Raw genomic sequence first — 23,391 nt, 5'->3', positions numbered from 1 at the left:
CCTGCATTTCAAATACTACTAGTAGGCCTGCAGCACTGATTGTGCCACCCACATAAGTAGCCTTTCAAACCACTTTCAGGCCTACCATTGCAAGTCCTGTGTGCGCCGTTTGCTGCCACTTCAACTAGGCATTTAAAACAACTTGCCAAGCCTTAAACTCCCCTTTTCTTATATACCAGTCACCCTTAAGGTAGGCGCTAGGGGCAGGGTGCCATGTAAGTAAAAGGTAGGACATGTACGTATGTGTGTTACATGCCCCAAATTAGTTTTTCACTTCTGTGAGGTCTGCTCCTCTCATGGGTTACCATTGGGGATTCCTTAAAATACTTTTAAGCTGTAGTTCCTGATTGCAGAGGAGTAACTGCGTGATATTTAATATCTTTGGATTGGTAATGACAAATCTTCTTTACTGGTAAATTTGGATTTAGCATATCTCCTGCAAGAGTGCCACTTTTACAAAGCGGGCATTTCTCTACTCTTGGTGTACCTTCCAGTCTATCTCCAATACAAGTCTGGGTTTGGGTGATAGCTACAGTTTGAGCATTCCTCTAGAAAGCAACAAACACAGGACACTCAGCTGTATCTGCATTCTGATGGGCTTCCTGGGCTGCAGAGAAGGGGGGGGAGCGGACACTTACACTTCAATAGTTAGTGTCCTATTCCCGCACACAGCACTGATTAAACCCTCCCCCTCACCCATGGTGGCCTGGCAGACAAACCTGGGCATTTCAAAGCTTTCCTTTGAATTCACCTCCATTTCAAAGGCATTTTACGGTATAAGTATTGGGGCTCTGCCCCATTTAATCAGACTCTTTTGGACCTGTAACCAGACATCGCTGGATCTACATTCTGCACATTGCCAGGAGGAACTGTTGTGATACCAGGAGAGACTGCCACCTGGCTAATTGCTTTGTTGTGTTGGCCTGCTGCTTGCTGTGTGCTGTGCTTCAGGAGGGACTGCCAATCTGCTACATGCCTCATGTTGCTGGCCTGCTGCCTACTGCGGTGTAATTTCAGGTGTTCTCCAAGGGCTGTCTTGCTTGCACCCTGTTCTCCCCGAGGCCTCAGGGACATCAAAGACCTCACTATCCTCTTTCTCCCACTTCACTCCTGCAAATGCGTGTTTGCAAAAGCTAACGCACCATGGCTCAACTGCCATAGACACTGCCTGGTGGCTCTTCCTGTTTGCGACCACCTTTCGCCAGAAACCAGAAGACCAACACCCCTAATCTGGGTGCCGCTCAGAATCCCCGCATTTGTACCTAAAGCCGCCGCTACACAGAGCGAAACTCCTCTTTACTGCATCCGCTCCAAAAGGGAGATGCAACAACTGGCAATTAGATCTTTTCGTGCCGAGGAGATTCCAAAGCAAGTCATAAGGCCAGGAGTATTTGGTTCACAGGCACAAACAGCACAATAGAGGCGTCCCAACACCAACATAACCGGATTTGTATCCGATTCAGAGATAGGCCGGCAGTCCGGTCGAAGAAGTTGCAGGGGTGAAAACACTGAGGACTGTATAGCTGTATCCCCATGGGACAAAAAGTCAAAAGTGTGGGTGCTGGCAGCGCGGTGAAAATGCTGGAGCCTATAATAAGTGCATATCAGATTCCACAAAGTGTAATTCATGTAGTGAAAGTATGTTTCTGTGACCTGGGTGCATGTCCGGTCATCCTGTGTGCCTGGAGGAAAGAGGAATAGAGCATATTAAAACTGTAGTTTTCTGGGGGTATCACATTGAGGTTGGAGCAGGTTTCTTACAAAGGCGGACTCCTGGATTCTACAGGTACCTCACATAGGAGATGGGTTAGATTCTTAACTAATCTGCTGACTGTCACTACCCTGATTACTTGAAAAGATCACATGTTCCATGAGATCAGAAAGATGTTAAGTAACTCTTGATTTCTGCTGTACAAATGACACCACTTTACAGTTTGACATTATTTGCTTCCCCCCGCCCCCATTACGGTCTCTCCCGTACATTGATGGATTACCTGCATCCCAAGTACTCTGAAGGAAGATTCCCAACTATTAGTCAAAAATTAAGTGATGTCGCTTATCACCGCACTCCATTATGCACAAAGCCTATCACACAGACCACTCAGCAAAAGGGGATGCTCTATAGTTTTCAGAGCCCAATGATCTGGCTACATTATGACCAAAAAGAGGATTTCACAAAAATAGTAATTGAGAACAGCAGATGTCACCAGATTCTCACACTGTTTATTTCCATACTGGGTAACAGATCTTTATCAAACAAAGGTCTTCTAATTTCAAGAAACCTGCAGAGTGACTTACTGTCCCACAGGGAGTCTCTGCTTTAGTATTTCTCCAGTGTAAACAGTGCAGAAATTAAATGGTGAGAACCTGCCGCCCATACCCCATGCTCTGCTATGCAAAGACTTTCCTATAGTCAACTAGAAAGTGAAGAAACAAGGGGAAAAAAGATTACAGACATTAGAAAATGTATTGAAAGCTCCCAGAATGGATGACACGCAAAGTCCAAAAGGCCCATCAAGGGTTGCACTTTCCCTGGATCTTTGTCCCCCGTGGGCTGCAGGGTTTAGATATGCCATTATGGTGAGCTCATTGTGCGGTTCTCTTTCCATCACAGATGTTGCATTGCTGTTACAGTTTGGGTATGCGCATATATTTATGCGATGTGCACATGGTGTGAGTTCACATAAGTTTGCAATGATTTTCCATCTGTGCTACTAGCTCCATAATAATGCTCCTTTCATTGCTATTAGCTTACGATAGCTCCCACTGCGCCACAGCGGCATCTTCAAGGCGCTGCTCCATTATCTGTTGCAACAACAAGGAAGTGCTTCTAGGTCACAGCTGCATTTTTGATGATAGACCACAGAGTCCTGCAGTTGGGTCAGGGCACCTAAAACTAGGTTCTCTTTGGTTACTGTTGCTCCAGGATCTGTTCGCAGGTCCTTGACAGTTCTCCGAGCTTCACCCGTGCATAATCCACGCGATTCAGGGCCATCTGGCAGTCTTTTCTGGCAGAGTAGCTAGAGCCCTCGTGAGGCTGTCCTGTGGCTACCTGCATGGGTAAGAAAAGGACAGATAAGAGAAAGTGTTGGGGATAACCAGACCAGCTAATAGCGCAAGAGAACAACACACAGACTAGGAAAAAAAATACTTACTTACCGATACCAATATTTTGTAGTTTCAGGTTATCAACGCCTGTTCTATGCTTATAGCCATCATTTACTGGTTTATCAGAAAAGTACACGCCAACGGGTGTCTAGTGAGAGCATCATAAAACTCGTTCAACGACCCCTCACCCCACCCCTCTTCTCTCCTATGCTGACCAGTGCTTTGAAAGACAGAAAGCAAGGATGAGAGAGGGAACAAATGAGAACCAGAGGGAAAGGGAGATACCTGGAGATACAGCCAGGGCTGCCAGTCACAACATTACATCACAGCCACTACACTAGGAGTGTCATTAATCGCAATGTAGGAAAATGTAGGCCCGCCCACTAAGCTTCTGTTTAGTTTCAGTCGCTGTTTAGCTACACTTTCTTTCAAAGCTGCCAAGTCAGCACCCAGTTATAACTAAATATTTGGCATGCTCCCTCTCTTGATCCTGCGACAGAACCCTGCAGAAAATTGACCATGCTATTAAACACTTTGATTGGGACCATAATAGACCTCTCCTGGTCATGTCCAAACTCTTCACGAATATTAGCCCTGGCAGCCTGCCCCCCATACAACCCCCCAGCTTCACCCCCCCCTCCCCAACCGAGTATTGAAAGCTACTGTGTGGCCCACCAACTATCACATTGGCTTATTTTCACAAAGACCTAGAAATACTGGACTGGGTACCTGTATAACACCACCTTCAGAATGAGGCTGTGGACCCATAGATCATTTATAAAACAGCTCAGGGGGTCCAAAGATCCCCCCAACTGTGTCTCAAGTTGCTCTCTTCACATCTGGAAACTGATTTCTCCACTTGGCAGCCCTCTTATGGCACAATGCTGCCATACTGATCGAGGCTGCTCCCATCTCATGGGTCTCTTGGTCGTCAGAGGTTTCCTTACTATCGGCCGCCTTGTTCACAACACCATAGTAAAAAATCTGCTCCTCAGTCCAGGAGAAAAATGGTATGGTATACAACCAGAATTGAAGGTAGAGACAACTGGTTAGCTGTCTTTGGCAAGGTGCTTGGAAGTCCACATTTGGATCCTCCCCACAGCTCCCTGTTACAGGACAAGGCGAGGCACCTATAGATGGCCGATATCCAGATTATAATCGCTCATTATAGGCAAACTGTTCTCCAAATCCACCAAGCGCCTATTGCTTAGAACCCGGTCCGTCGGCTGTCAAAAAGACGTTACAGATGAGGTCTAGACAGAACTGCTGCCGACCCACAGTAGACACTTGAGCGAAGTGCGCTTCAAATTTTGTAATTCCTAATTGTTACCTGACTGGCACTTGTCTTCCCACAAATTGTAGAGAGCACACCTGGCTCCAATTGCTTGAGATTCAATCAACAGGGAGGTTATACTCTCCATATCGTTTGATCCTACCCAAAGATTTCTGCATTTTGGTCCAAGGTCTAGCCCTCATGGAACATGAATGGGTTGTCACGTATATGGCCTTCAATGGATCTCACAAATGTGCTCAACTTTGACGATCTAGGGGATCTAATCACTCACAAGAAGAGATGGTTGGTAGCATCTCTGGCAACAGCGAAACTCTGCATCTTGAGAAAGTGGAGGTCTCCTGGCACTCCGGCTATGGTGGAATTTCCTTTGAAAAGATGATCTATAAACGGAATGACAGGCAGCTAGCATACATAGCAGTCTGGTCATTCTTTCTTGACTCACTGCCGATATCGCGGGAGCCCTGAGGAATACAGGAATACTATGGGTGGGAGGCGACTGGGGCCATCTTTCCTGGTATGGACCTTAACCATGCAAATAGCCAATGGGGGCCCCTTGATGGACAGATGCATGTCTACATATCTAGGCCCACCTTGATATATGTAGCAGAACCTGGCTTGACTAGGGGAGGGGGACAGGTCAGCCCCTCTATATCATGGTCAAAGTCCTTCTTCCATGGTCTGTTGATGTGTGCACACTGATTGCCAGAGGGTACTTAGTTATTTGTTGGATTATGGCCGCTTCTTGATTTTCTTATTGGTGGGACAACACTGGCTATAGACTTTGGGTGATATGCGCTAAGTAGGGTGACCGACCATCTGTAAATTTCACAGACTGTCCGTCATTTTGGTGTCATGTCCGTTGCCCGTCATTATTCCTTTTACGGACGCCTATTGTTCGTAAATCTGGGCATTTCAGAAAGCTGTGATGTTTCCCTGCGAGAAGGCCCAGGAGTTAAAGCTTCTCACAATTGGGGCCAGCTCGCACTTCTCTTTTGAACTCCACAGGATGCAGCAGCCCCTTCCCGAGCTCGCACAGGCTGTTTTCAGGCCCATTGTCATTCTGACTGCAGCTGATTATCACATTTAGAATGACAATGGGCCGTCTGCCTTGAACATAACATGTACAGGCAAGTGAGTGCCTTGGAGCCAGTAGATTGAAGCAGAGGAGCTTTCCCCTATCAGACTACTGTGGGGAACTTGAGGCCCCTTGTGTAATTTGCCAATGTTGTTCACTGAGAGCCCGACATAAATCAAGTACATTAATTGTGAGGGGGGGCAACTTCCCTGCTGCCAGTGCCAAGGGGTGTTTTTTCGGCATGCAGCACTCCTTTCCCATACTACTTGGAGACACAGAAAGGCCTCTCTCCTATTAAGTGGTTACAGTCCAGCAATTCAAAATCTGTGGGGGTTCGACGTTGACAGGCCATCCAGTTCAGGAGCTCTGTAGATTTTAGTACTTGCTCCCTGTGCTCAGGGCTGTTTGATTTTATTGTTAATCCAACAATGATAAGCAGTTTATGTTGGTTATCTATTTACTTACTTATATACTATTGCGTGACCTCCTCTGATGGGTCTGTAAAACGTAGCTTTTGTCTGAAATTTGTTTCCTGATTTTTTACCTTCTGTTCTGAATTTTTACACTCAGGGTCCTGAATTTGCACCCATGCCAATTGGTCACCCTAGCGCCTAAGTATCAAACAAAAATTGAGAACGTTATTGTGTATTTTGTGCATTTGATTTTGTGGATGCACAAGTCTACAATGAATTAAAAAAAAATATTCAACAAAACTGCCAAGTCTGTTGTATTGGATCTTTTTCCCCTAAGTTTTGCTTCTATCAATCTCACAGTCCCTCACTCAGGTAGTTACAGACTACTCCGCTCTCTCCGGAGTGCTTTTAGTGTGTGGAAATCCCACTCCTTCATGACATCTTTCACAGCGAGTCGTCACTTTTTGGTAACCCATTGTATCCTTCTGTACAGTCTCTAATCCGAAGGAGGTGGCTGCAGGATGCCCGGTATGCAATCAGTGTGCTGCTGCTAGATTGGGCTCTGGTCGGTTTCGCCAGGCCGCACCTTGCTTGGCTTTTCTACCATTTGGATTCTCACTGTTCTACTCCAGGTGGCTGTCTCAGGCATTTGTCTGTGATCTTAGTATCTGCTTCATCTTTTCAGTAGTTTGAGGATACACCTTTGTTGTTATGCTGTGGTGTCTTTGGTCAATGTTTCTCGCTGCCTTTCTTATCTCGGACTACTTGGCACCATTTTGTTAGCTGCCTACTCTCCAAAGTCAGAACATGGTTGTAGACGTCAGCACTTCTTCTCTTGCCTTTAATGCCAGGGATCTTCTCTTGTGTTGTTAGACAACTGATTCCTGTAATAGATTTCATACTCAGGAGCTTGCTTCACACTTTGCTTTTGCTGAATCTGGAGTGGAGCATTTAGATGACATGTCCACCAGCATTATACTCTAGGCCACAACCTGTTTGTCATCTTTTAAGCTACAACACGTGTATTTTTCACGTTGAGTCCATTTTTTCCTTTCCAGAGATTTGTCACCACTTCATACAGCAATATCACTGGCCATAGAGGCTGCTTCCACTAATTCAATAGAACCTGCTCCAGCAAGCACTCTGATTCTTGCTTGTTCTGTTAATATTCATATGGGATTGGGCTGAGGTAAGCCCAAACCATCTCAGTGTATTCCAATCCATTTATATTTCATGCAGTCTTACTTATCTCGGTCATGGTTACTCAGTTTTCAGAAAAGCCTTGCCCCTGCTTAGGGGAATGTAACTCGCGGAGTTCCCGCCTGGGGCCATTTTCTGCTTATGCATTTGACGAGCTAACAACTGCCATGTCCCTACATCCGCCTGAATGGCAGAGTTCCCCAACAGGTAATAGTGGCCACTGATGACAGGGCGGGCTGTCTTTCCTTGGCACTCCTGCTCAAGAATGGTGAACAGAAGCAGATTTACGAACAAGCCTGTAAAAACTTGTTAAAACTGAAAAACAGTCTAGTATGTTCAGATGAAAATCCTGAACATTGTGGCTCCACCCTTAACAAACAAGCTCAGTTTGTAGTGTGGTGCACTGGAAATTACCAATGCCGTTACGACTGGGTACCATATGTGAGGTGCAAGTGCTGGCGCAAATACAGTCTAAGGGAATTCTGCATCTTGCACATAACACTTAATTGCACTCCATAAAGTAGTTAAAGCAGAGCTACGCAGCCGGAGGCATGCAGCTCTTTTACTGATAAGGCGCAGTGACTATGACGCATGGCAATAAAGTAAGCAAGAAACACAGATGAGACCCATAGAAGGGGCCGGGCGATGGCCGACCATGGGCAATACGAATCAGACCTACTACGATTCTTGGAAGAATGGACAAGAACAGAAATGGATAGAGCCTGGGGTATGGTGAATAACTAGCTATCCAGCACAGCGCTCTGGGGATACCCCGGTTATAAAAAAAAACATGGAGTTACTCACCTCTACGTTCTCCTAATCAAACAGGCAATGCCGAGGGCATGGGATAAAGTAGGGATCATAAAGGGACTGGTGACATTCCCCTCCCTATTTACTCTGGTAAGGGATACCTAGATGTTATCCAAAGAATGAATAGGAAAAGCTTTAGCTCCTGGCAAAAAGCAGGAGGTGAATAGAACATATTCAGAGGCATGTTTCAAAAGGGAGTAGTAAAATCCTTTACTCAAGCTAAGGCCGATTTTGTGTTTGAAGAAAAGGAACATTTTAGGTACCAGCAATTACAACAGCTAATTGTGCGCCCTCAGATTAAATATTGAGCAACGACATCGGACTTTGCATAATTTATACTGGAGGGTGACGTGAAAACATGCTAACTTCTGACCAGGGCAGAGATGGGAGGGACAGCCAACCATTCAAGGGGCCTCAGGGTTGGAAATAGGTTCTTAACTAGACGAGGAGCAGTGAAAGAGTATCATGATAAAAGCAATCCATTTTGCTACTCATGCAAGGGGTACGGAAACAACTTTATACCTATGCTGTGATGAACAAGACAGACCTAGGCAAATTAGATAACTGCAGCAGGGAGTGTGGCATGGTTAGGTTAGATTGCTGGCACACACTCTATAGTCCTGAAGTAAGACTCAAGATTACTGGGGAGAGGGCCTAACAGTGATCGAGGACATCATGGAGACTGCTATATGTCCAATCAGAGGTTACCCTTCTGGGTATACCACAGGGTTGATCTTCCCACTACATGTGAGGAACGCACATTAATATCATGCTCTTACCCACGCATGCTTTTGAGGTACTGGGGTTCTTGAGTACCACCAACTGTAGACATAGGACTTCAGATAAAATCAGCCTTTAGCCTTTGTAACTTTTTTTTTAACGTAGGGGGTAGGTGTTTTCATTTGATATTATGCATTGGACATTTTTAAGATATATTGATGTTAAATTATTAGTGTATTAATTGTGGTTTTTGGGTACCTGGTATAAATTGAATGAAATAAACTCTTTGATTGATTGAATTAAAAACTGGTGTATACTAGCAATGGAAAAACTATACCAGGGAACACAGGGAAAGGAGAAAACACCCCAGTAACAATGGCAACCAGTAATCACCTACATGTTAAGGGAGTTTTGAAAATGAAGAGTCGCCGCTGTTTAAGGGAGCTGTACTTCCTAGAAAATAATCCGAACACAAATTAAGGCAATATAACTGATGAGCATATGGTGAGACAGATGGAAATAATTAACTTCTGGAAAGGATACACAGACACGGCAAGCATACATTAGGAATCTGCAAGAGTAGAAGGGTAGCTTTTAAGCCTGAGACACTGGAATTGAGAGGAGGGGGTCAACTGGGGGTAACATATTTAGGATGCATAAACCACTAGTTTTTCTTAGCAAAGCATAGAAGGTGGGAAGGGTTAGGGAGCAGCTAGGGTTTTAGTGAGTTTATATAAGCTACTTTTTCCCTTTAAGACGGTAATGGCCACCTTCAATGTTGCATGCAACTCAATAAAAATGATTAAAACTTAAAGGCACCAAAAACAGCCCTTGTCACTAACCTGTGTTAGATAGCGAATCTGGCCCGACAATTCTGATTCCACCTTCTGGACTGAGGAAGTAAACTGAGAGGCATGGCGGTCCATGAGGCGCTCATTGGGCTTTTCCTTGGACAGCTCCAGAGTCACATTGCCTAAAAAACAGAGACTGTCAATCTGAATCATTTTCAAAATTGATCTAAAGCTTATAGTTTTACACCAGCAAAGACTCCCTCCAGAGAAACCTGCACTCATGACTGGCTTGTGCAACCTTCAGCACTAACCTGTTCAGTCATCGGGCTTCTTCCACAGTCACAACAACCTCCCACCTATGAACGTTTACTAAGCAACATACATTCAGACTGCATCAACTCAGAAGGCAAATTATGTACTTAGGGAGCATAGGCACACAGATACAACACATGCTAACAGCAGCACCTAACTTCTGGCTTGGAAAGCCTTCAATTAACCGAAGGACAGTCTAACACAATGTTGAATACTACGCGCGCTTCTCTGAATGAAGTGGTGCTGTTAGCTGTCTGTACAGAAACTGTTTTCCTTTTGTTAATTCTAAATTGCAACGGACAGAGATACTGTGTCAAGTGATACAAGTGCACTAAGGTGGAAAAGTTATCCTAGTAAAAACATACCAGTAAACTCTTGGACGTAGGGAAGTGTTTCGTCCAGTTTACAACTTGGGGTCTGCTTCAACACTTTATTCCTTAGTCTCTGACATCCACTCTTTCACTGAGTCCTTTTCCCATTCTATGTGGTTTTAGGCTAGACTAGCATTGTACTCTGAAGGGGGCGAAGGGTTTTCCTTCTTAACACTGGGCCATACCTTCTGGCTTTAGAAAGGGAGAGCGGGATGGGGATTTTGTCTCAAGGAAAAGGAAATGGGCATAACTGTCTGTATAGTTACTGTGCTTGGCAGTAAAACATAGATGTTAAGCCCTCGACCATGATGGAAACCAACGTGGTAGTGCTGCCTAAATCTGATATGGATCTCTTAAAAAGACACTGTGCTTTTGTCCAGGTTAAATTTAGTTTGCAAGACAACAGGTAAGATAGTGCCATAGAAGATAGCATTTTATCGGCAGCTACATCATTGCTCATTGAAAAGGCTTTTTTTTTTTTACAATCAGTTGGATTTATCCATTTGCGGCACTTCAGCAAATAGGATTCAGAGAAAATAGCATGGCCTCGATAAGAATACAGGGCGCTGTTCCCACATCACTGGTGAAGTTATTTCGACACTTTGGGTGTTATCTAGAGGGATGAGAGACGTATGGATGCCTCCTTTCCCCATGTATTTTGCAATAACGATGGAGATGTCATGCGGGTCAATATATCAAAGTCTTGATTAGCAAAGCAGGAATTGTGCGGATACCCTTGTTTGTTATGCTACAGCAATACAAACTTCTTTGCCAACAAACCAGTGATCATACCCTATAAGATATAAAAATGAAAAACAACTGCTATTTACGAAATTGATTTAAGGGAGTCGAAGAAAGAGTAGTACTTAGGAAATTGCGGCAATACCTCAAACGGGAAAGCCTAGGGGCTCCTGATTTTGATATCCTTGGTCTGCTGCCCAAATGTAGTGGATAGCTAAATACGCTGACTAATGAGAACACAGAGGATATTGACCCTATTGACCCTTAAATGGAGTACCAAGAGATCAGGCTGATCATAACTTTTACCAAGCCAATATACTTGCCACGCTACAGGCGGAAATAGTGCCTTGTAGTGACAGCAACAAGGCAGATATTATACTCTGTTGTCTAACCAAATTAAGTAAACTGCCAACACAAGCAACAATAAGATTCGATCAAATGCGGGTGTCTCACTTACATAAGATTTAAACTATGTGTTGGCGATGCACATGTTCAGGAGTCCCTGTCAAACTCGATGTCATCCTGTTTAGAGAGAACATTACAGCTATGTTCAACTGAATTCCTCAGCCCACATTGCTATCCTTTGCCTAAGCAGTTCCACAAGAAGCATGATATCCCTAAAATTGGATTAACTTTACTAGAAGTGGCTTGGTTAATCGGCCCTCAAAAGCACAGGGTGGGATGATTGAGGCCACAAAAAACACTCACTCCAGGACTATGGGCTTTATAGAGCCAAGAAAATGAGAACCGATGAATAATTAAAAAGGAATGATAAGGTAATCTTGACATTCACAGTGATTGGAGCTCAAGAGAAATACAGAAATTAGTGACTTTGCACCCACGAATCACGCTTTTCGGGTCAAAATTAAGCAGATGTGGACAGCTGGATCCATCAGTGACTGAGTAGGAAGACAAAACACTTTCCTTTGACAAATCACTTTGGGTGTTGAGAACTCTAAAAAACGCAGTTTGGAAAGTAATAACCAATTAACTGTGCAATACTCTCCTTGTATTTTGTTAGTAAATAACGCTTGGCTGTGTAACACAAGGATTCTATGTTTTTGCTGTTCCTATAACATAGTACGATTCACAGTCTTGATTCTGATACCCTTGATACCTCAAGGGTGAGTAGCGCGCTATACAAACCCCTGATTGATTGATATACAGACAGCTGCTAGAAATTGTTCACTCTAGTGAGGAGTAATCACAGAGAACATTCAGAGGCTTTCAAGGATGGACCAACTTCAAGCATATTTGTATTAAACACCAGCCAAAGTAGAATATTAACATCACTGAAAAATGTATGTGTGTCTGCAAATTTAAGGTTCAGCACTTAAGACGAACCAGGGATAAAAGTGATGGAAAAGATTGATCATGAGACACTTGAGAGAATAGATTCTGTAAAATGAAATCGTTTTGAAATTAATGTGCAACGCAGGGAACACTGAAAAAATAATTCCAAACAACTGTCAACTGGATCGACTATAATATACACTGTAGCTCAACAGTTTGATAATGCTATAGCGATGTGGGCCATTAGTGAAACCAAAAAAGTGAAGAGGCAATCGAAATAAACATGCTTCAAAATCAAGGTTAAAAATCTGTTGGAAACTGAAAGCGCAAATAGGTCACTAACAAGAGGAAGAACTTAATGTACAGAATGCACAGCATGACATTTACTGGAAAGTACTGTACAAGCTACAACGAAATAGGAAACATAGTAGTAGGCTGTGATTTTAAAACACAAAGTAGAGTAGAGAGAGTAGCAAACCTATAATAACAGGCGATGGTTTTCTTCTAGATACAACGCCATTGTCGGAATGCATTGCACCTGGCCAGTCTTACAATACAGCAGTGCACATGCAAAACCACACTTTTAATAGAAAGGAGTATGGCCAGGATGTTGACTGGATTTCACCTAGACCAAGCTCTAGTTAAGAGGCGTCTCAGGAGATGCTCTGGGACAGCAGATGAGAGACTTAAGGAATACGAGGTGGAAAATACCTAATTTGAAACTCTCCTTGGTGGTGACGACCCAGAGAAAGAGTGGCACCAATAGAAAAAAAGTCAGCACAGAACCTGCCCTGAAGAAATCAAACAAATAAAGCCAGACATAACCGAGCTATGAAAGGAGGAGAAACAGTGGCTGGGAAGAAGAAATAATGGAAAATTCCCCCCCATGCGTCCTTTAAACATCCCCACACTCTTATGCTCTCATGAAAAGACAACGCACCTTCTAACAATGCAATGTTGGGTGGAGCAGTAAACTCAGAGGTTGGGTCTCACTCTTAACACTTAACTTGGGCTGATCAGTCTGTTAGGAACATAACCTATAAATACCAATGTTGTGCTTGGGCTCTAATAAATATTTGTTAGGATCTAAAAAACAAACTATCCTATTTGAACTTTAATTAGCAGTGCACTACTAAAGGCATGTCTAATTACAAGAGCCAGCATAAATCCAATATTGGGTGCAAAAAGTGTGTACCTTGAGATGGAGGAATTTGTGCAAGGAAAAAAATAGCTCAATTTGGATTTGCCAAAACTACGTATAAGAGTTATTCCCCATTATTTTGTAGTGACCTGTAGTACAAAGTGGTGAAGTTAAGGTGCTTCCAAAGAGGGTAAAGCCTGTAGGAGAGTTGTAAGGAATCTCTGTAACATCTGCATGTTGATGCACTGAAAATGTGTATGGCAAAGGGGTACTAAGCCTCAAAAACTGACAGTTCACTATGTAAGTTTAGTGTCCTCTACAAACAGTGAACTTATGTACATATGGCCGTCAAGTGGGGTAGAACATACCCTATGGACTAAGTGCTTTTGTAGTTCCACAACTTACTACTTGTTGGACACTGAAGGGTTTCCCGAACTTTACATCGATTAGAATAAGCTTTTTCATATCATTTGAAAGGTTGTCTGACGGTACACCACAGAGTTATGGTGATACCATCTTTTAGTTACAATTATTAGACTGACAGTGTATCGCTATTTTATATATATGTTATACAGATTTCACTAGTCTTTCACATTTTTATACATCTTTGTCACACTTAGTATAGGTCATGGAGATTAAACGTTTGTTGAAAATATATCTAAAAAGATGAAATGGGGTATTCCTTATACATCATATATATCAATTCTTCTTTAACAAATAATTACCTTGAAAATGGGGTTCTGTACCTATGAGCAACAGATAATACAGTATACTGGCGAGATTGGCAAGCCACTGAAATCATGATCTGGGCTAGAGGCAGAAGCATCACTGTGGCTCAGCTCAAGGTCCTCTTGGTATATCTGCCCAAAACTAGCCAAACTTTAACAGAAGTCGATATGGCCTGTGGCTAAATCTGTCAACCATGCACAACGGGAACCAGGATTGAGTCATGGCCTCGGCTGAGCATCCTTTGAATCCTAGCAAATCTCCCAGTGCCAAACAAAGGTGCAACGATGTCTGCGTCTCCAATATATTCCTCTAAAAATTAATAACATGGCATTAACCTTGGATGTCAGAAACTCGTCTAGTTGCTGAATTGTACAGTGTAAATCTAGAAAATCTGGGTTCAATCCCTGCTTGACCAAATTGTGTCATCACAGGCCAAAAATGTATTTCAGCCAGCCTCTTTTTTTTTCAACATCACATTTGAGAGAACCTTCACATATGAAAGTTCAGGATGGGTGCTGTATAAAAACGTTGTGTTTGATTTAATAGCCTATAATGTTGCTACATCTATAATAAGAATCTAGGCCATATATATATGGTACAACTGATTTGCCCCTTAGTTTACTAACAGCTTTGCTTCACTGCATGTTTAAAAACTATTTTAATAAATACTTTGCAAAGCAGAGATATAATTTGATGTACTACAGTTGAACGCTTTCATGTGTTAAACATACTTTTAAAACAAAAACAAATTCCGAAGACATTTTATCGTACTCCAACATATTTGTTGCACGAGTTACACGCCAAATATTTTCAGTATCTGGCTCGTCAGCACCTCTTAAGAGTCATCCCAGAGCTTGGATCTGGCTTTGCTCTCCCTGTTAATTGTTCGCTCGCCCCCCCCTCTAATACTGGCATTATCACTATTTGCAAAACTCTAGAAATTATTAGGCATTTCACAATTTATTTTAATTAAGAATTTGAGACTAGACAACTTATTATTTTGACAGCGCTCTTGAGATGCCAAACCAGTGCCTTTTCCTAACCCCCACCTTCCAATAAAATATCCCAGAAGACGCCCAGCAAAGTCCCACGAACTACCCCCTCCTGCCTTTGATCAACTAGTTAGGACATACCTGCACTCTGCAGTATGGACGCGATCTCCTTCTCAATCTCCTCCAGCACTCGTAGCCTCTCGTTAGCAAGGTTGTAAGTGGCCATGACACTTGAGCCACAATAAGGCAAGTACTAGCCAACAGTATTGTAATTCTAACAAGAAAAAAATGAAATTCAGTTGTCAGGGAGGAGAAGTCAGTAACCCAGAAGCGATATCAATCTAACACACTAGTAATTGTGACAACAGAAGCACTTGCACCAAGTGTGGCAACACTCCCATAAATATGTTGGCATTGTCTATCCTGGGTCCAGACTCCAGTTGCTAATTTAGTCCAGGTTCTTTTTAGCATTTTGATACGAGTACTCCTGTTTATGCTATTATAAATGAAGGGCAACAAGTACCAGAATGCAAAGAAAGCACTTAAAGTTGATGAGCTGCTCACACATTGACTCAGTGAACAAAAATCTGTAAATAAAGTGGAAAGGAGAAACAAGGCCCACCAAGAGGAACTTCTCTAACTGTCAGATTCCAGCAATTATCTGGCGCTGGCAGACAAAACAGGAAGACCCATTGCAAAATTTGAATTCTGTTCCAATGGACTAAGACTAAACATTCATTGTCGAACAACAAGAATAACGCAATCCATTACAGTCTTTTCCATATTTCTAGAAAGTCTATAGTATATAATGCTCTCCATTCTAAAGATCAGGAGTTTGTAAAAAGTTAGGAACCTGTAAAGAATTAATGCAAAGTCAATTTTCTACTCTCCCAACTTCTTCTATATCACCCTCTCCATTTAATTCCTCGTGTAATCGCACTCCTGACCAATGAATGTGCCCCTAGAAATCCTTAAATACAGTGCACATCTCTGCTCACAGCTTTTAATCACTTTAGGTTAGCGATTGTACCGTAGTACAGAGATCTTGCTTAGTATGCCTTTACCACAGAGGTCCAGTCTCTGTGTTTCAAATGCAGAGCTGGTAGAGAAAAAGTAATGTTTATTTAAGTCTGTCAGAGTCATGAGTAGCTCCTCAACTGGGTTCAGGCTGACTCTTGGGGGAAAGATTCCAGGCTTTGGGTAGGTTCGGCTAAGCTACGGGACCTAGATGACCTTCAGAGTTGTGTAGGCATATGCCTACCCCAATTTCCTTTCTCACCGAACAAAGTAACACAGAGGGCATTCTCTCTAGATCACACTGAGCTAAAACGACGGCTCCTCCAATACTAAGTGAAGTACAGATTCCACCAGCCAAAACCAGCTTCCTTAAGGAGAAAACACACAGGAGGAAGTCGCAGGTGACTAGACCACTGGGTGACTAACACTCACCTACACCCAACAGAGAAATGATCGATCTGAAGGATGCTTAAAAAGGTCAATAAAACATCCTTTCCTAACTTACCTGGAGCCAGCACTCATAGTTCCCAGAAAGTTGTTTGTCTTTTACTTTAACAACTGAAAGGCATCAGCTTCATATATCGGTGAAAGCAGCCAAGTGGCCATAAGAAAGCCTAGGAGGCTGTATTAACCACAACGTTATGGTCACTTTGACCATAAAGCAGCTTTGAGAGCAATACAAGGAGTACCCAACTACAATCCCTAGATAGTATTACTTAAGTGTGGTGGTTGTGTGGAAGCATGTGTGAAATCGGGACACCTTGCATCAGGAATGCCTGTAAGATTTCTAAACTGGACAGGGTATGGTCAACATGTAATTTATTGTGGGGTTCGTTGGTTATTGTAATGTACTTTTGCTTTCACTGTATGAAAAAACAAGTAGCTGCTAAGTCATGAGACTAGTCATAAAATGAGGCATCAAGACTGTAGGAGGACGTGCACTCTCCATGTTGAGGAAGAGGTGCAAAAAGTGAGGGTAGGTACCCACGAGAGGAGAAAAGGAGAGGAATATGACGTATGAATGTAGGGCATAAACATAGTGGGTGCAGTAGTGGGCAGAGGCTGCATCTGCATGCCAACATGTACCCCACATACCAAAATAAACAGAAATAAACGGGTTGAAAATATTTTTGATTGTACTGTTAGGTGCTCAACTGAGGAGTTATTTAAGGTGAATTTGTGCACATTATGTAAGGGGGCATCCTATAGCTGGTGTTCAATTATCTTCCAAACTCTGGGCTAGCTACAATGAGTATATGTGTCATTAGTCCCAGACATTACTACATGCCCCTCAAACTTCTCTCTGCCCCATGTGTATTTAAAGCTTCTGCACAGCAGGGTCCACAGAGTTCAGAGATTTTGAAAACTAGAGACCTAGAGGAATCTAGGGGGGGGGGGGTGCGTGACTAGAGTAGATTGCATTTTTAAACTCTAAATCGATACTGCAGAGAGTAATAAGCACGAATTGCAGACCCCCCAGGATATAGCGACATGGATTAGCAAATTTAGCGGCACAAATATGAAAATTTAGCGGCTCAAATATGAAAATTCAGCTGCATTTTTGCGGCACTTTATTTTCCTCATAATCACTCATTTTCAGCCTTAAATCGATGGAAACTGTTTTAGCAGAGTACTCCACTTTTAAATAGGCATGTTTAAAGTGTCTTCAGCTCATTGGAAGCACAACTACGATCCAAACCTCATGAGCGGGGATCCTATTTCTCCCTGGGATATTCTAGCACCCATGTACACACCCCTGCCGGGCAACACTGCCTCCTGGACCCATGAGGCATGATACCGCTTCCTCAGGTACCCTAGGGGACAGGATCGTAGTGGGTGGAAATGCATTGCCAAGGCTAATGTAAGCATGTTAAGTATTGCTCTACGCAGACTGGCGTAATTAAACTAAAGACTTCAAGTGTATTCAGCAGCCAACATAAACCAATCAGAAGAGTTCCATTGGCTCTCTTAATCCTATTTGGGCTGGTAGCTGCTCTTACCGGCTCCCTGGAAAATAAGAAATCTAAATTGGGTTTTTTTTCCTATCGGAGGAGGCACCATGACGTCCGCTTCATGGGCCGCCATGCATATAACTTGAATATGCACTAGCGCTGCGCTTTACATTTAGTCACGGCGCCCGTTTTTTTAATTTTAATTTTTCCTGCCTCCTGTTTGACGGGGAAGGGAGGAATGGGCTCGGGGGAAACGTGTTTTATATTACAATCACAGGCAGCCCAGAGACTCCTGGGTAAAGCTGAAGTATTTCAGTGTGTCTACTTTAGAATTCCTCCATTGTCATCCAAGCCCCGAACCATAATGCAGGCAGATTCTGAACGGAGTGTGGGGTTGTGCCTGGGTACAAGGGCTGAACATCAGGAGTTGTGCCAGGTAGTCCCAGGGTGCCAGTGCGGGACCGTGGCTCTAATGCTGCCCCATCCTTCTCCATGAAAACAAGCTGTGGTATTCTTAGTTCTGCTTTCTGTAACAATAAACCCTCTGAGAGGCGTCAATGGCAGACGTACTCACTCCATCTAACAGGGGACCAGTGCTTTTCTAGTGCATACATTGCAGTTTTAGGTACGGCAAAATACAATTGTTTGCCCATTATCAGATGATTTGTGGTTTAGCACTGAAGGCGAAATTCGAGTCAAGGTGCAATGGCCAGCTACAATCCCACTTTGTGGTGCAGCTGTAAATAAATCTTCATTATTATTGTGCTGTATTTCACAAAAGCTCTCGGGGGCAAGATAAACATATTTGTGGCAGCCTCGTTTGCATTTTGAAAATCTCTTCTTGAGCCAGTTGAAAAATGTTAGACAACACGAACGCCTGCATCCAAAGTAACCCGCTTTTCTCCTGTCCCCTTGGACATGTGTTTCCTTTATTCACTGCAGCACTGGAGCAAGAAAGCCACAGCTGAAACTGAACCGGGACACGCAGCGTTCTGGAAAAAATAAACAGATTGGTGGCTAAATATGTGAGGCCCTCACTTTCCTATCTTTTAGGGAGAGGCAGCGAAGCAGGGACAGAATGTCCGGATGTTTGCACTGCTAGGGTGCAGTGAAGCTGGGGGCTCGGCAGGAGGCAGCACCCACGGAGTGGCTTTAGGTGAGAGGAATGAAAGGCGGAGTGTTAGGTACAGGAATGCTGTGGGAGTACTGGGATACTAGGTGAGAATGTTGGTGTTGTGTCTTGCTTCATGAAGAAAAAAGAACCCTCTCTGTCTTGAGGGAATCTTGATGCGTGCGCAGTGAAATGAAGAAATGGCTATTGCTCGGCTTCCTCGGAGATATGCCAGTCCATCTAAATCGCACGCAGCCACGCTCATAGAAGCCGGGGGAGTAAGCAGGCAGCTATTACGGCTGTACGCGCTCATGTGGTGACGTAGGTACGTTCAGCCAATAAGATGTCACCATCTTTTTTGCTGCCTCCCGAAGACCTTTTTCGCGGCCAAAAAGGTCAATTTCGCGGCCATCGTGCCCTTCAGCTAATTTCGCAATTATTTTGCAAATCACGAAAAGCTGGAGGGTCTGACTACAGAGACTGCCTCAATTCAAACTGTACTAAGAAATATGTCTTGTATACAAGAAGCACTCCAGCCTATCTCTCACTAGACTATGGGCATGCTAGAGATCCACCTGCAGAAAAGTGCAGGAAACCCTCACACTGGAGCATTAGTCTAGACCCTGGGCAGGTCCCTTGGTTCAGGCAAAAAAACTGAGCCCAAATGACAGTTTCTCTGGACCACAAAACTTTGCTACCTGAATATCTATTGTAACTATATCTTTCGTGCTGTCTAGGAAGAGTCAGATCTGGTGTCCAGTTCATGAATTGTACTGAATGAGCTAGAAGTCAGGTTGTGGCATTAGTCCGCACCCTGAAATCGTTCTCCACTCAGATAATGATAGGCTCCTGAAGAGATTCCATAGGAAGCATGGGAGGTAGAGGAGGATGCAATATATTTATTTCCTGCCCTAGAAGGTTCAAGAGGCCACTGAGTTGGTAGTCCTTGGTAGTTAGAGCTTCACAATTCCCTCTGGGGGGGTCGCTTCCATCCAGCGAACACTTGGCGGCAAAGAAACAATTTAAAAAGTGATCCGAGGGTTCCGTGCAAACAGCCGGCTTTACAGCAAGGAAGCGGGGGGCGTGGCCAGCGGGGAGAGCAGCCCAGGTGTGTGAAATGGGCGCGCAGGGGCTCCTGGAGTCCCTGCCTGTGCTCGCAGCCCCGCCGGCTTTTCAACCTGCCCGCTCCTCGATACTGGCTCCCACTAAAGATGCTGCCTCAAAGACACGAGGCGCTGCGGGACCCGCGAAGCGGGTCCGGCGAGGTCGGCAAAGTCCTTGGTAGTTAGAGCTTCACAATTCCCTCTGGGGGGGGTCGCTTCCATCCAGCGAACACTTGGCGGCAAAGAAACAATTTAAAAGTGATCACACTGGAGCATTAGTCTAGACCCTGGGCAGGTCCCTTGGTTCAGGCAAAAAAACTGAGCCCAAATGACAGTTTCTCTGGACCACAAAACTTTGCTACCTGAATATCTATTGTAACTATATCTTTCGTGCTGTCTAGGAAGAGTCAGATCTGGTGTCCAGTTCATGAATTGTACTGAATGAGCTAGAAGTCAGGTTGTGGCATTAGTCCGCACCCTGAAATCGGTCTCCACTCAGATAATGATAGGCTCCTGAAGAGATTCCATAGGAAGCATGGGAGGTAGAGGAGGATGCAATATATTTATTTCCTGCCCTAGAAGGTTCAAGAGGCCACTGAGTTCAGTTGATTTGAGCTTCTGTGTGGGTGGATTGCGTAGGTCCCCTTAAAGAGATTAGAGGCAGTAACTCAAGAACTAAGCAATGCATTGCCAAGAACACCAGAGATATTTCAGTGCCTCGCGAATTAAGTGTTGACTGGTTTGGAAGCATTTGTCCTGGCTCGTCTTGATTTTATTACCCTGTACATAAGGGTGTAAGAACACCCCAACTGTGCATGAGCAAGAAGGAGGGGAGACTAGGAGTTGGGAACAGCATATGTAGTGGGCCATCCAGCAAATGGCATGCTGTGCCACATGCAGTTACACCACCCGGTTTGGCATAAATAACAACGGTGCAACGTGCATGGGGCAGGTCCCGTGTATCTGTAAGCCTTGCCCCACACAGTCAATGCCAGTGCTTTAATGGAAATAAATACGTTTAGGTAGCATTTCTAGCACCTATTTACCCCCGAGAAGTGCCGGTACTCTCCCATTAAATGTATTGCACTAGTGCTAAGAAGGCAGGTACTCTCTCTTTCAAATTAAAGAAAAACAGGTACTCAGTACCTGCACATTTAAAGCATGCATGCCAGAGACCCGATTGAAATGTTGACATGTGCCGTTGGTGCCCTTTGCACTGGAGATGGGGAGCAGGCCCCGAGCTATTGAGCAGGGGGCACACTACACAAAAGTGGTGGGACCTCCACAAACCAGAGGTAGGAATAAAGCAAAACAACAGCACGCCCGGTGTGGTGCATACCGTGAAGGCAGGCTGAGGACCAGGAAGCGTTTTCGTCCATAGCGCCTCTTTTGTTGCACTGCGAGCACCAGAGGCATACTTTACTATATGTATAATGTGGAATGTGGTGGTTTCACGTGCATGCCCCAGGGTGTACGGCTGAGGGGGCTGCACGCTCATGCCGCAGGTAAACACGCATGGGGCGACTCTCAGAGGTAGAGCGGGACACACAATCTGTCGTGGGCGGAATCCACAAACCAGCCCGTCCCGAGAGCGAGTCTACTCACCAACATCGAGTCCGCGTCACCAGAGTCTTCCGGAAGCTTCGCCGAAGGCTCACTGCGAGATGGCTATAGAAAGGCAGTCTGTCGGTCCCTGGCGCCGGACTGAAGCTCCGCACTGAAGTATCCCGTTGAACAGTGATCATACACTACATGGCTGCCTCCTCTGCACTGAGGGAACTCTGGAGCCAATGAACAACTAGCAGGTTTTCCGCTGCCAATCCTAGATCACGGTACAGCCTCCGTGGCCTCACAGCCAATTAGTGCCCCACTGCCAATCTCTGTACTCTAGAATGTTTCCTCCTATCCGATTGGTTGTTGATTCAAAAGCTGTAAACACGGACTTTTTGTAGGTCTAGTCTAAGCAGACATGCTGTATTCTATGGCAGGACCAGAGGCTTTCTCCTTTCTTTACTGCACAAACAGCAGCCAATGAAAAGTAAACTACAATGGGTAAAAAACAACATTTCCCATGAGGATTTGAACCACGCCTCCAATTACAGTAACCAATCACAGTAGTAACAAGCATATAAAGTATAGAGACACTAATCTGGCATCCTCTCTCTTTGCTGCTCCGCAGCCCAGATAAGTGCTCCTTACTTTCTATGCTTGTATGACTTTAGATTATAAGCTGTAACCCCAGGCGCATGTTTTTCATGATCAGATCGTGCTATTGTATCATTGCTATTGTGATGTACCGTTATGGTGATGTTTATGTTGATGCTTCTGTTGCCTGTTAGAGTTGCCGCGCTGTGGCGCCGTGTTAGTTAACGCCACGGTCGGCGTCCCTTCCTTCTCGATCTCGGAGCGGTGCTGCTCTTGCCCGCTCCGTGCCCCAGTGCATTTAGGTGGAGCGCGTGTAGCGCTCGTAGGCTCTCCCTGTGCCCCCCTTTTCGCTGCTCGCGGCTGTGGCCGCTGTTGATCGCGGTCGCGATCCGGAGGGACTTAGCCCCCCCTCGGGGAAGGAGGCGCATGTAGGCGCCCGGCTGAGGCCCGGCGTGCGTCTTCAGGGTCCCGCGCACGCCTGTGTGCGCGCGCAACCCTTGGTGCCTAACGGACGCTCTAGCCCCGGCTGAAAGGGGACTCCACGCAGTTTGGCCAGGAGCCGAGGGGCCATTATTCGATCTTAAAATGGCAGCGCTTTCCCCCCTTTGATGTTCGGGTGTCTGATTATTTAACCCCTAGCTTCCCAGTGACAGCGGAAGTGGGGTAATTTTTGGCAACCCTTTCTGCCTGATTTGGGTTGATTTTTCCCTCCATTACTCCTGGGAATGGACTTTATGCTTTGATATTTCTTGGTATTTCCGGCTCCTGCGCCTGGCACTTCCCCAGTTCGACGCCCCTGACTGGGCTGGCAACTCTGCTTCCCTCTGGGGATTTTCTAGTGGGATTATGAGGTCCCTTGTGAATATGGCAGATACTGAGTACTGCGAAGAGGAGGGCGCTGCGTGCGATTACCAGGGATATGACGAATATTACGAGGAGGAGTCTATGGAGGATATAATTGACAAGAAGCTGGACACTAAGCTTGATAAGGCCCTCTCCTCAGCCCTGCTTCCATTAGCCAACAAATTGGAACTGCTGGTCCCTGGTAAGCCTCTGCCTCTTCCTGGCCAAGA

At 44.7% G+C, this 23,391-nt stretch overlaps 1 protein-coding gene across 1 annotated transcript; it reads right to left on the bottom strand.

Annotated features, from left to right (window-relative positions):
- Positions 1-2,187: 2,187 nt before the first annotated feature.
- Positions 2,188-21,971, bottom strand: MED11 (mediator complex subunit 11). The gene is made up of 4 exons (XM_078669056.1): positions 21,779-21,971; positions 15,132-15,264; positions 9,463-9,593; positions 2,188-3,052 (listed from the first exon to the last, which is right to left on the bottom strand). Exons 2-4 carry the CDS (start codon positions 15,214-15,216, stop codon positions 2,912-2,914), a joined length of 357 nt encoding a protein of 118 aa, XP_078525182.1. The 5' UTR covers positions 15,217-15,264; positions 21,779-21,971; the 3' UTR covers positions 2,188-2,911.
- Between the last annotated feature and the right edge of the window lie 1,420 nt (positions 21,972-23,391).

This window comes from Lissotriton helveticus, chromosome 12 (assembly GCF_964261635.1).
Source record: "Lissotriton helveticus chromosome 12, aLisHel1.1, whole genome shotgun sequence".
NCBI lineage: Eukaryota > Metazoa > Chordata > Amphibia > Caudata > Salamandridae > Lissotriton > Lissotriton helveticus.
The sequence above is the reverse complement of the archived record's forward strand: the minus strand, read 5'-3'. Positions and strand labels throughout refer to the sequence as shown.